At 39.4% G+C, this 13160-nt stretch overlaps 1 protein-coding gene across 3 annotated transcripts in view; it reads right to left on the bottom strand.

Moving 5' to 3' along the window:
• Positions 1-8755, bottom strand: part of LOC149817897 (arginine--tRNA ligase, cytoplasmic-like) — a 30437-nt gene extending 21682 nt beyond the window's left edge. For 2 of the 3 annotated variants that reach the window (XR_016427033.1, XM_089984233.1), the window contains exons 1-4: positions 8658-8753; positions 8408-8500; positions 5670-5812; positions 5394-5469 (exon numbers count right to left, since the gene is read on the bottom strand). Coding sequence is in view for 2 of the 3 variants with exons in the window: in XM_089984233.1 (XP_089840359.1) it covers positions 5394-5469; positions 5670-5812; positions 8408-8500; positions 8658-8735 (390 nt within the window). In the remaining variant the exon portion in view is untranslated. Of the gene's footprint in view, positions 1-5393; positions 5470-5669; positions 5813-8407; positions 8501-8589 lie in introns of all 3 variants that reach the window. The other variant, XM_089984234.1, reaches the window with a different exon arrangement.
• Between the last annotated feature and the right edge of the window lie 4405 nt (positions 8756-13160).

The raw sequence follows: 13160 nt of genomic DNA, 5'->3' as shown, positions 1-13160 counted from the left end.
CATATGAGACAAACCTATTAGGTGGAATTGATTCTCTAGAAGAACGCCTAAGGGAGGTTTCTTCTAGGGGTTCATTAAGCCGCAAGAATTTTTCTAAAGCACTAATAGGTTGGGCTTCCTCACGCCGAGTGTATACTTGGAGATTGTCACCATTAGTTGGTGATACATCATCATCATGAGAATCATGAGTATTTTCTAAAATTTCCGGATGACTCAAAGAGTCATCATTTGAATCTTCTAAAAGATCATTGATAAACATATAATCAATTTCATTTGATTTTTCCAATATGTCAAATCCATTTTCATCTTCTAAAAAGGTTACATCTTTGGAGACAAATAACTTATTGTTTTTATGATCAAAGCATCTATAGCCTTTTTGATTTTCACCATATCCTAAAAATACACATTCTATTGCTTTAGGTGACAATTTATCTCTTTTATGTAAAAGAACAAAGCATTTACACCCAAAAATCCGAAGACGATTGTAGTCGGGTGTCATATTAAAAAGTTTTTCATAAGGAGAGATATTATTCAATTTTGAAGATGGCATCCTATTGATTAAATAGGTGGAGGTTAACACGGCTTCGGCCCAAAAATTTTTAGGAATAGTTTTAGAAATGAGTAAGGATCTAGTGGTTTCCAAAATATGCCTATGTTTTCTTTCCGCTAGACCGTTTTGTTGAGGAGTTCTTGGGCAAGATTTTTGATGACAAATGCCATGTTGTTTTAGATATGCTTGAAAATCATTTGATAAGTATTCTCCACCCGAATCGGATCTAAGAATGGATATTTGACTTTGAAATTGATTTTGAATTTTTGCATGGAATTCTTTAAAGAAGTTAAAAACTTCCGATTTAAAGTTAAGAAAATAAATCCATACATATCTAGTATAATCATCAATAAAAGTAACATAATATGAATAACCACCTTTAGATAGAACCGGAGATGGCCCCCAAACATCGGAATGCACCAATTCAAAAGGTCTTGTTGTCACAAAGGATCTAATAGGAAAAGGAGTAGACTTCATTTTGCCAAAAATGCAATCTTTGCAATTGATATCTTTTTCTTTACAAAACTTGTGTCCAAAAGGAAAAAGATACATTTTAGAGTAACTTGGATGTCCAAGCCTTTTATGCCAAGTTTCAATATTTTTGTCTTGGACATAAGTACAAAATGAGGTATTTGGAAGCATTAAATTATCCATAAAATAAAGGTCTCCCTTCCTATGGCCTTGCCCAATCCGCTTCCCGGACCGGAGATCCTGCACAAAGCACCCTTGGGATGAGAAAGATATTTCACATCTATGGTCGGCTATTTGAGAAACGGAAAAGAGGTTAAGATTTAATTTTGGAACTATTCTAACTTTTGGAACAAGGAAATTTTGAACATTTTTAGAATCAAGAGTTCCAACACCATTTATTTTGAGAAAAGTTCCATCGGCCGTAGAGACACAAGACATTTTTGAATTGATGTGCACATTGGTTAATGCATTTTCATGAGGGGTCATGTGAAAAGAAGCTCCGGAATCTAAAATCCAAGAGTACGTACCGGGAGGTGATGATGAGGCAATGGCGGCACCGGAGGTGGAAGAAGTGACCTTTAAGATTTGTTGAAGAGCCAAGGAGATTTGTCCAAGAGTGTCTTTGAGATCCCCGTTCTTGCCGTCATCTTCTTTGGTGGTGGATTCTTCAACGGAAGCCACCTTTGGCTTGAATGCCCCATTTAGCTTTGGGCAAACGGGTTTAATATGTCCCGGCTCATAACAATGGTGACATATAATCATTTTTCTTCCACCACTCCCTTGCTTACCAAAGTGAGGTGGTTTGTATGTTTTAACATGATTGCCGGGTTTAGATACGGCAAGAACTTCCTCTATGCTTTTACCCATGCTATGCCTAGTCTCTTCTTGAGTAATCTCGGCAATAGCTTCTTCTAAGGGAGGAAACGTGGATCTATGGAGAAGTGAGGATCTCACTTGTTCAAATTCGGGACGAAGTCCAAATAAAAATTGAAACAATCTATCTTGTTCCATTTGTTTTTGTCTTAGAACCACATCCTCCATAGATACCCATTTAGGCTCTAAAAGAGCCAATTCATCCCACAAAGGATTTAGAGCACTATAGTAATCTTGTATGCTCATGTCGCCTTGTTTTGTGGTTCTTACTTTTTCTTGCAAGAAATAAGCTCTTGCAAGATCCTTTTGGGTAAACATACCCTTCATAAAAAACCAAGCTTCATTTGCCCGGCGGAATTTTGCAATATTTGCACATACCTTAAGTTCGACATTATTTATAAACCATGCAAGGATTTTTGCATGGTTGCTCTCCCAATCTTCCATTTGATGATTATAATCTTCAATGGCCTTGAGACGAGCATCGCCTTCAAGTGCTTTCTCTTGATCTCCTTCCATCTTTGTGAGCTTAAGTTGGGGTTCCGGAACGGTTCCCATTACATAACCCCAAAGCTTCTTGCCTTTGAGATTATTCTCCATTGCGGATGCCCACATCATGTAATTTTTTCCATTGAGTTTGAATGATAGATCGATCTTGACTTCCATTGCTACACAAAGAAGATGTGAGAAAGAAAGGAAGTAGAGAGAGACAAGATTTTACCTTTAGAAGATCTTATGGCTTTGATACCATGTAAGGAAATAAGCGGAAGAAACCAAGAATGCTAAAGCATTCACTATGTCCCACACGGACAAATGCAACAAGCACAAGAGAGAAAATCCACTAAGGGATATACAAAGGGCCTTATAAAAAGGCTACACACATGAAAAATAATATCACTATTATTGAAGAGGAGCTCTCAAGAGCAATACAACATACATGGGGGGTTCCCCCTATTTATAAGAAGAGGAGACCAAAGGGGCTCCCAATAGAGTCGTTGGGAGCCCCCAACGGTCACATATGTGACCGTTGGGGGCCCCAACGACTCCATTGTGGGGCCCCTTTTCGGTATCCAAAAAATACAAAAATAAAAATAAAAAGAAAATTAAAAAATAGTGAAATACGAGAAACAAAATAAGTACCCCTATGGGGTACTTTGTGAAATGACCATAATACCCCTATCGGGTATTATGGTATTATTACATATGTTTTAACAAGAACTTCACATTATATATATGAAGCAATGACCAATCAAAGCCAGAGAAAATACTTTCAGATTACCAAAACACACGGACATCCACAGGATCATTTCTAGGATGTAAGGTAAAACACAATGATTATGACGAAGACGGTGATTACATTTAAGTCAAAGAATAGGAAAAAACATAGAATGACAGAGAGAGAGATCATCACAATTATCTTTTTAAATATGAACCATTTTTTGTCAACTAAATGCCCTAAAATAATTTGATGATATGATGTTACCAGCTCTAAATCAAGTTTTCAAGAAACAAGGTTATTAAAACTAGCTCCAAAAATGCCGTCAGCTATGTCACAGGGATTCGGCCAGACAGGTGTCGCACCCGCGTCGACGCGACGCGATGCAGGTGCGCGTGCGCGTGCGGTCAACCCGACCCTGGGTGCGTTGACCGCACCCAGGGTCATTTTGGTCCAATTTTTTATTTTTATTTTTTTTTAAATTGCCCTGTGAAATGGGCTGTGGAATTTAAAAAAAAAAAATCTGCTGACAGTTGACCGTGCAGCGAGACCCGCCCCTTGCTGGATTTTGATTTTGATTTTGGCCTTGATAGCTTCGGTCTCTTTAGAGTTGCCTATTCCCTGACGAGGACTTCCAGATTCTTCACCTCTCCCCACCCTTTGCTGGATCCCTGCAGGTAGTGATGAGAGAATGAAAGGACGGAACAGCCGATGCTTGCTTGTTGCTGCTGCTCTTGTTTTATAAAGGGGGCACTTGTGTCCACAACATCTGACGAGCTTTGTTGGCATCCCATGCTATTCCTGCCTCCGAACAATGAATTTGCAGCGTTGGAAAACATACTGTTAACTTGGAAATGATGATCCATCTTCCTCAAAAATTAAAACCAAAATTCAAGAGCCTTTTAAAGTCTTTATCCTTCAGCCATCCAGATCTTTCTTCGTCAAGGATTTTCTCTCTCCATAATAAATGATAATGGTGGTGGTAGCCTTGGTGGCTATTAGTATTCACTTTTCTCCTGACGAGATGGGTGCTCTAGCCGTAGCCTGGTGTAGACCTCTCTTTTCCACATGTCAAATCCAATAAATTTCTTTTAGCTGTCGTCCAGAGTCCAGACTGGAGATCTGTGTGCAACTGTATATAAAATGAAATTTGAAGAACCCTAGGCAGTGGCGGTGGAGTCGTAGGCCTCGTGAAGACTCTCTCTCCAACAAACCACATCAAACCTTTCGCTTATATTTTTTTTCGTGAAGACCAGGGAGTTTCAGACATGATTGAATCATGACAGTCAGAAGAACGCAGCAGACTGAGTCGATCAGATTGCCAATCCTTTTGGTTCATCAATTTTGTCCCGTTGCGCCAAAGTACACAACAAGCAGAACGTGGGTAACAAGTCTTCAAACAAACACACCAGCAAAAAAAAAAAACTGGTTATAAGTCCTATATATATATAGGACTTATAACCAGTTTTTTTTTTTTGCCGCACCCCCGCACCCGGGTTTTTTGGAAGTGCCGCATCCCCGCACCCGCACCCATGTGACATAGGCCGTCGAATACTTGTTCTAGAATCTGAATCAGCATAAAACCTTGTCATCAACAGTGTGATCCAAACAAGCCTTATTTTTTCAAACCTAAAGTTGGGTCAAGATATCACTTCTCTGTTAGTAATGTATTGTTTCCTTCACCATGGTTCCAGGTTTCCCTTTTTCTCTTTTCTGCATGTATATAGGGAAGATCTACTTGCAATAAGATATCTACAAAGGAGTTTTATTGTCAGATAGATTGCCAGCATTCCACCACAGCAAGATATAAATGTCAGGGAAATTATCTTTCGAATGGTGCTTCTCCATTCTCTAAATGATTGGATACATACGATGGCCATATCATGAATTTTGCTTCTATCATTTACTAGGCAATATGTTTTTACTTAGACATCAAAGGTAACAAGAAAACCCATGGCTAGCCAGCGACTACCAAAGAACACTTGCCTTCAGGAAGTATCCTCATATCAAGATGCAGATATTCAGGTTATGTCATTCTCCTCAAAAATATTACTGGATACAAAAATGAAGTTATTCTACACGCGTTCTTCAATCTTCATATGCATGATATGTAGAAGATGTTCCATAACATATAATTCAAGAATACACTTTATGAAGAAAGCTAGAAACATAACGGGCAAAGAAATTATGCCAACAGATATTTCCACACAACAAAGCATTCTCAAACAATTATATCATATTATTGTTGACTGAAAAAGAATTTGTTCATCAGAACAAGTCACTTACCTGTCCAATACCATTAGGATTACGAAATTGGGTTGATTTTCCTTTTATCCTTGACCACACGCTCATAGCATTATTACTGCATCAAAAAAGCAATTAAGACTAGCGCCCTCAGAAATAGTGACATATTAAATGCTTCTCAAGAACCCATCACCTATAACATGACCTGAGGACCTTAATCAGAATTCTAAATAGCTTATTTGTTGCCATTGAGATTAAAACCAGAAAATCATAAATGATCCCTGCAGTTCGGAATGATCTCATCGTGATCATATTTACCACTGATAATCACCAAATCTGGCAGTGCAAATAGCAATCAATGGCTCTATGTCGGGTTCATCAGGAACTGTTCTTCTAAGAGACTCCCTAAACAAATTAGAGAGTAATTGTCTGACACTTCCAGTTTCATCTTTAACTTGCTCCTGTATCATTAGAAAAAAAATTAAACCTAACACCAAAAGCCACACGAGACAGTGAATCATGTAGCTTTTAGAACCATCAAACTTGCAAATGAAATTTTGAAAAGAAAAAGAGAATGTTTGACTTATAATGCCAAACTTCATAACCAGAAAAGCAACTAAGCAACATAGAAATGAACAACTTGAAACATGAGATGACAGACATCTCAAATGGTCCACAAAAATCAATTTCCCACCAGAGACAAAAGAATTTCAAACTCAATCATGGTTCTAGTTCCCTAGATACTTAGCAAGTTAGCATAGTAACAAATATTGGAACAAATAGATCAGTTCCACATTAAAGAAAAGAAAATCATTTAATTAATTGGTAACTGCTATTTTTAACCTATCATCTTGGTACAGAATTTTTTTGCAATAACTTTTGGATTCACTATTTCATATTAGAACTGTGAGTTTTTTTTAACTTTGCCACATTTTTTCCACTATTCTGTTAAAATAACCACTTCTAAATTTTCAGGAGGAATACCTCTACCAACACCATCATGAGTGAGACAATGTATTAGTAAGCATTTTAGTGAAGGACAAAATATGGCTCATTAGACTGTTCACTATGTAACATGGGTACTTCTACCAGCCCTTCGTACCCATATTGTACCCACACTGGTAGGGTCAAATGAGTTTCGAACTTGATTCAACCTATTTTATCCATTTAATGATCCAACAAACGTGTAGTTAACATCCAGAATCAAATGAGTCCAATGTTAATTGTTACTTATATTTCTTTAACACGTTTTAGACCTTTAGTTCGTATTCACACTTTACAACTTCATGTGTAAAATGAGTCCAATGTCAATTGTTACTTGTATTTCTTTAATACGTTTTAGACCTTTAGTTCGTATACACACTTCACAACATCATGTGTAAAGCATTTTGCATAATATATAATAGTTAGGAAATTTTCTTTGATTTACATATATATAGTTGAAACCCCCATAATCCTCCTTTCAGAAATTCCTGTGTCATAATACCCTGTGTACTTATATTTCTTTAACACGTTTTAGACCTTTAGTTCGTATTCACACTTTACAACTTCATGTGTAAAATGAGTCCAATGTTAATTGTTACTTATATTTCTTTAATACGTTTTAGGCCTTTAGTTCGTATACACACTTTACAACTTCATGTGTAAAGCATTTTGCATAATGTATAATAGTTAGGATTTTTTCTTTGATTTACATATATATAGTTGAAACCCCCATAATCCTCGTTTCAGAAATTTTGGTATCATACCCTGTGTACCCGTACCCACAGCCGTAACTATGCCACATAGACCATCAACAAAAATTTAAAATAAATAAACTACATAGAAACCAAGAATTTTGAAAAAAACAAAAACAAAATTGCACACTGACCAAGAAATGAGATTTGCCCTTAAAAAGGAGAGAATACAAACGCTTTTTACAGTGGAGGACTGCCCATCTCTTGTGAAGTGGAGTACCGGGAATGCCCAGACATTGGCATAGGCAAGGAAAACATTAGTCGCTGGAGGATTTTTTTGTATCCTCTATTTTGACTAGTTAGGCGCTACACACATGAGGCTTCTAATAATAGCAACCGCAACTGCCTCAATACACATATTGTTTTCCATCTTTGATTTATTTCTCAGGCGGCAAACAAACAACCTTAGTTTGCCCAACATTTACAGCTCCACTCAACACTTGGAAATCTTGATTACCACTCATTTATGAAGATCAAATGCACAAAAAAAATCCAGGAGAATAGAACAAAACAACCACCAATTTGATGAAACAAAGCAACCCCAGAACAACCCCACGAAACGCCATGTATCCAGCTTCCTACCAATCACCGATAAGCCTTTAACCAAAATGGGCCAATCCTGCTTGAACCCAAATCCCTAGTGAAGCCGTTTAGGCTTCAATGCATGCCTTATCTCACACTACAAAAGCAGTAACATCAAAACATCCACTGCATATCATTTAGTACCAAAAATTTAGAATAACAAAACGTAACCCCGATTCCTTATCAACCAAAAACTCAGCAAAAACTATCTGTATACACCAAAAATTTTGAATAACAAAACGCAACCCCGAACTCAAATCAACCAAAAGCTCTGCAAAAACTACCGGGCATAAAACGGCATTTAGAAATGCGTTTGAATGCATGGTGTTCGAAATCCTGGACATTGGGACTTGGATTTCCAATTCCAAAGTTGCAAGTGGGCAACAAGTTCCTTTATTCAATCTGGTATTGCAAATTCAACATTAGTAAAAGGGCCATGCTTCACGGCCGCGAGTGCCAAAACTAAGAACTGCAACTCCTCCAAAGACACCATGTCAGACGTTACAAAGCAAGGCATTGAAATTCCCCCAGCATCCAAACAACATCCTAAGACGCAACGCCATTCGTCCCCAACTCAAACGTATCCAAACGCCAAACCCATACTTCTTTTTCACAAATCAATTTCAGAACACCGCAATCAAAACAAAAAAAGGCAATTAACTAAGCACCATCTATTGCTCAAACACTCATAAAAAGACGGAGAAAAACACCACCCAAATAAGAAGGGGGATCGCTTACTTGGTTTGCATTAGAATTAGAAGCTTCGGAGCTCATATTCAAAACCTTAAACTTCCTCCCGAACCTTTTCGCCGTCTCCCTGAAGCAACCCCTCTGAAATTTCACCCAATGCATTAAAACCATATCACTTCACCACGTTTTTTTTTAAACAAAAAAACAAAAATCAAACCAGAATTCTTTACCCAAACCCCAGAACGCAAAGAAAACCAGCGGTTTTCGTGGAGAAGAAGAAAGGAGGTGGAGGCTTAACTGGTTGGCGTCGGAGTCGGCGATTAATGGAGAGAAAGGAGGGAGAGGTGGAAAGGGAACAGGAGGCGACGGCGCTCATTCTTATCGGCCTTCTTTCCCTCCCAAGACCGTTGCCTTAGAGCATAACCCAATTCCTCGCCGAGTAATTCCACAATCCGGTTCCTCGGCTGGCTCGATCGACGACAACCAGGACTCGATCCGACTCGGACCTGAACGTTCGAATCGTTTGGATAAGGGGCATTAAGTAGGTCGGATCCCTGCATCCCACCTGATCCATTCCATCTGGTCATCTAAAACGATCGTGATATCAAACTCTCTCTCTCTCTCTCTCTCTCTCTCTCTCTCTCTCTCTCTCTCTCTCTCGTGTGTGATGGAAGTATTATGACACAATATCTTCAGAATTTAAAAAATGAAAGTGCAAATGAGGTCAGATCTACCTTCATCCATGTGATGAACGGCAGCCAAAACACTATTATTTTTTTTTCTTGTTTGAACTGTGAATCATAGGATAAAGGTTGGGTGGATGAAATGGAAAAGTGCAACTGGAGTGCTGTGCGATCGTAGAATGCCATTGCGGTTGAAGGGAAAGTTTTATAGGACGACTATTAGACCCGCTTTACTATATGGTACGGAATGTTGGGCTGCCAAGAGACATCATATTCAAAAAATGAGTGTAGCTGAGATGCGGATGCTTAGATGGATGTGCGAAAATACAATAAAAGATAAGATTCGGAACGAGGAGATACGTAAGAAGGTAGGTGTTGCACCCATTGAAAATAAGATGCGAGAGAATCGTTTACGGTGGTTTGGACATATTCAGCGAAGGCCTAATGATGCTCCAGTTAGAAGGTTGGAGAAATGGGAAAATATATTAGTTAAAAGAGGTCGGGTAGGCCTAGGAAGGCTTGGATGGAGATGATAGGAAAGGATATGAATGCTTTGAACCTCACCGAGGACATGGCATTGGATAGAAATGATTGGAGGAAAAGGATTTATGTGGAAGACCCAAAATGAATTTCTTTTTTGGTTCATATCGCTGACCCCAATTGTTTTGGGATGAAGGCGTAGTTGTTGTTGTTGTTGTTGAACTGTGTTGAATTTTGGTGGCCCCAAAAGGGTTAGCATGGTTGGAGCCCGCTTTGGCTGGCAGATCACCACTCAGGGTTCGATTCCTACAAGCACTATCTCTTTGCATAAGCTGAAGCCCAGCATAGGCCCTAGGGACGAGAGTCCTTGCTACAGTGTTTTGCGGGATGCGGTTTTCACATGGGAAAAAAAACTGATGAATTTTGGTGTTGTAGATGTCGTTCATCTAAAACATAAAATATGAATGGCTCTTGAAAATTTTGTGGAAGCCATCCAATTAACAGTCTATCCATCTATGATGCTTTGGTTGTGTTCATCACATGGATGAACGGCATCCAAGGCAGCTATGACATTTTACTGTTAAAACTGCATCTGACCTGATGCTCTCTCTTTAAAATGAATTTGACCCCATAAAACATAAAAAAAAAAGAAAAGAAAATTAACAAGTTTTTAAAGAAAATTATTTTGGCGCACCTTCGACTTTTTCACGTAACTATTTCTAAATGTGAAAAGTAGTTTTTTTTCGTGACGATGAATCCTTGCCCAAGCGAGGAAAATCTCAGGTGAGAGGAGGTCCCACGTCTACCCTGCCTGAAGTGGCCTACCTTTAAAAGCTATGGGCACACCCGTGCCCCAGCAGGGTTTGATCTGGTACCTTCATCTCAGAACCCTCGAAACCACCCTGCCGGCCACAAAACTGGCCTAAACTAGCTTTTTCAATAAATAATATGAAAATAGCTTAATTATTTTTAATATTAATTTAACTTTTTTTAACACGTCAGCTTTTAATTGAATTTTAATATTATTTTGATCCGTTCAGATTAATTCAGTACCCAGTTCAAATCGGCCAATTCACACCCAAAGAGTTTTCAAAACGACTCAAGCACTGAAACGATATTTGACAACATTGATTCGCCGGTATGCATTTTAGTCATTTGAGGGTATTATCGTCATTTGCCTCACTTTATCTGAGATTTAACCCGAGTTAACGATTGATGTTAAGAGGAGGACTGTGTTTGACAGTTTCTAGAAAATAGCGGCTCATATCAGGAAATTAAAAAAAAATACGAGGCCTTTTCTGAGATTATGTGCAGACAAATGGAATCCTCTTTGTTTTTTTGTGCGAACTTTAATCAAGGGCATTTCCTTGCAGTCCTTTCCCCTAACTAAACCCACAATACCATGAGAGATTTTGTAGAAAACCAGAAACCCCCATGGAATCCTTTACCAGAACCCGAGGCCGGGCTCCTTGCGACTCGGATCGGACCTGAAACCGGATGCAGTTGAGTTTATCCGATCAGGATCCATTTGAAACCCTAGAAGTGAAAACGTTCATTAGTAGGCTTCGTGCTATCAGCCCATGGTCATGGATGTATAAACAGTGCGGGTTTGGGTCAGAGGTCCAAATCCAATCAACCTAAATTTATTTTTTGATATTTATACTGAGAAACAAAAACCTAACTGCACTGGCTCTGCTGCTTGCCATGGTCACTGTCCCTAAGCGTGCAGTATTCCGAGGCGAGGGCGGAGCCGCGGGAGATGACTCCGCCCGGTCTCAAAATTCTGCCCTCCATCTTTGCACAGATTTTGATTTTAACCTTCATCTCCACTTTCATCCTGGTTTCATGTCTTCTATCCTCCATTCAAACAGAACGAAGCTGACTGAATCCCCGTTTTCCCTTTATCTATTACCATTCCTAAAAAAAAATTAGGGACGGGAAAGTGCAAAGCAGAGAACGGGACAGGACAGAAAAAAGAGTAAGCTCATCCTCGCCTCCATCCTTACGTGGGTTTTGATTTTAACCTCCATCCCTGTATCCCTATTTTATGTCTTCCATCCTTGGTTCAAACTGGGCAAAACGGGCGAGGTTTCGTTTCCCCTCTGTCTACTGCCATCCCTAAATGACGCCCATGAGATTTGAACCTAGACCGTCGGACCAGCGATCCCATCCCATACTGAATCCATTTATTAGGGGTTAATTTCAATATTTACTTTAGAATATGAAATCCAAATCTGGCTCGAGATCTAGATTTGAGCCAATCACACGTAAATTCAGGTCGGATCGGCAGATCTTAAATAATCCTACTCGAGTCCTACAAAAGCACGACTTTTATCAACTGGAGGCCAGCCAATTTTCCGTGGGTGATGATTTGGGGGAGGGATCTCTTGGAGCATTTAAAAAAAACAGATACGTAAATGCATGGATTTTAGCTTTTCCTTCCAATTTTATCTCATTTTTACAAGAGGAGGATACCATAAATACACATTCCTTGTGTGGCTAACACCGCACAATCACATAAACAAAGCTGAGAAAAACGAAAATAAAGGAAGAAGAAGATGAAAATTGCTACTAAAAAGCAAACTTAGGCTTAGTCTTCCGGATCAACGTAGTTGGGGTCTTTGGGGTCGATGGCGACGATGGGTTCCTGGCCGGCGAGCTGGGCCTCGTCGCCGGACCACGTGAACTTGCCGCCGTGGCCTCCCTTCTTGGGCGCCCCGCTCATTCCCGTCCCCGACTTCCGATCTTTTCTCGCCGCTTCCGATGGCTTCGTGTGTGGCTGCTTCATCCGCTTCTCCATCATCTTCTTCTCTCTCACTGCTTTCACAAAAGGACAGTGGAGGCGTCCTCTCTGTTTATAGTCTTATCGTATAGGTAAAATTTCATGTCGGAGCCAACCTTTTGCTTCTAATTTCGAAAATGGGTTTTTTCTGATACGAAATTCTTAAACAATGGTCGAGGATAAGACAAATTACAATAATACCCTTCTCAATCAAATATTCAGCTATATCACTATTCAGAAAACTAAGGATGCACGCGGGCTCGAGCCTGGCTTGGCATGCATGTACAAGCTTGGCTCATATGTACGCTCAACTCAAACTTGTCCTGAGCCTAAACCTAGCCAAGCCAAGTGAAGTGAATTAGTTGACAACCAGCTTCTTCTCTCTCCTTTTTTTTTTGTCACCGCTTCTTCAGACAGTAAATCTAAGAGCGAGAAAGAAAAAAAAAAAAAAAGAGACCCAGAAAAAGAAAGAAAAGATCAAATTTGAGAAAGAGAGAGACCGAAAGGCTTACATTAAGGAGGCCGAAAGTAGCAAGGAGCGGTGACAATTGACAAGCAACAAGGCACAATGATGGACGTCAAGGCGAGGGTGAGATCGGTCTGGAAAACCCTAGCTCATTTTCTATAAGAAATTAAAAGGAAAGATAGGACAAGGTTGCCACCTTTTAGGACCAAACTACCTGTAAAATGAATCGAGTCTTATCAAATCTATCGAGCCTTATCGAGTTCGGTAGGCCGATCAAACTTGACTTTTTGCTCGATCATAACGTTAGAGTTAGTACAAACTTAACCCATTTACAACCCGAGCTTGATTTGTTGTGCATCCTTGTATAAAACTGGTGGCCTATAACAGTAA

This window comes from Nuphar pumila, chromosome 13 (assembly GCF_984573655.1).
Source record: "Nuphar pumila chromosome 13, dmNupPumi1.hap1.1, whole genome shotgun sequence".
NCBI lineage: Eukaryota > Viridiplantae > Streptophyta > Magnoliopsida > Nymphaeales > Nymphaeaceae > Nuphar > Nuphar pumila.
The sequence above is the reverse complement of the archived record's forward strand: the minus strand, read 5'-3'. Positions and strand labels throughout refer to the sequence as shown.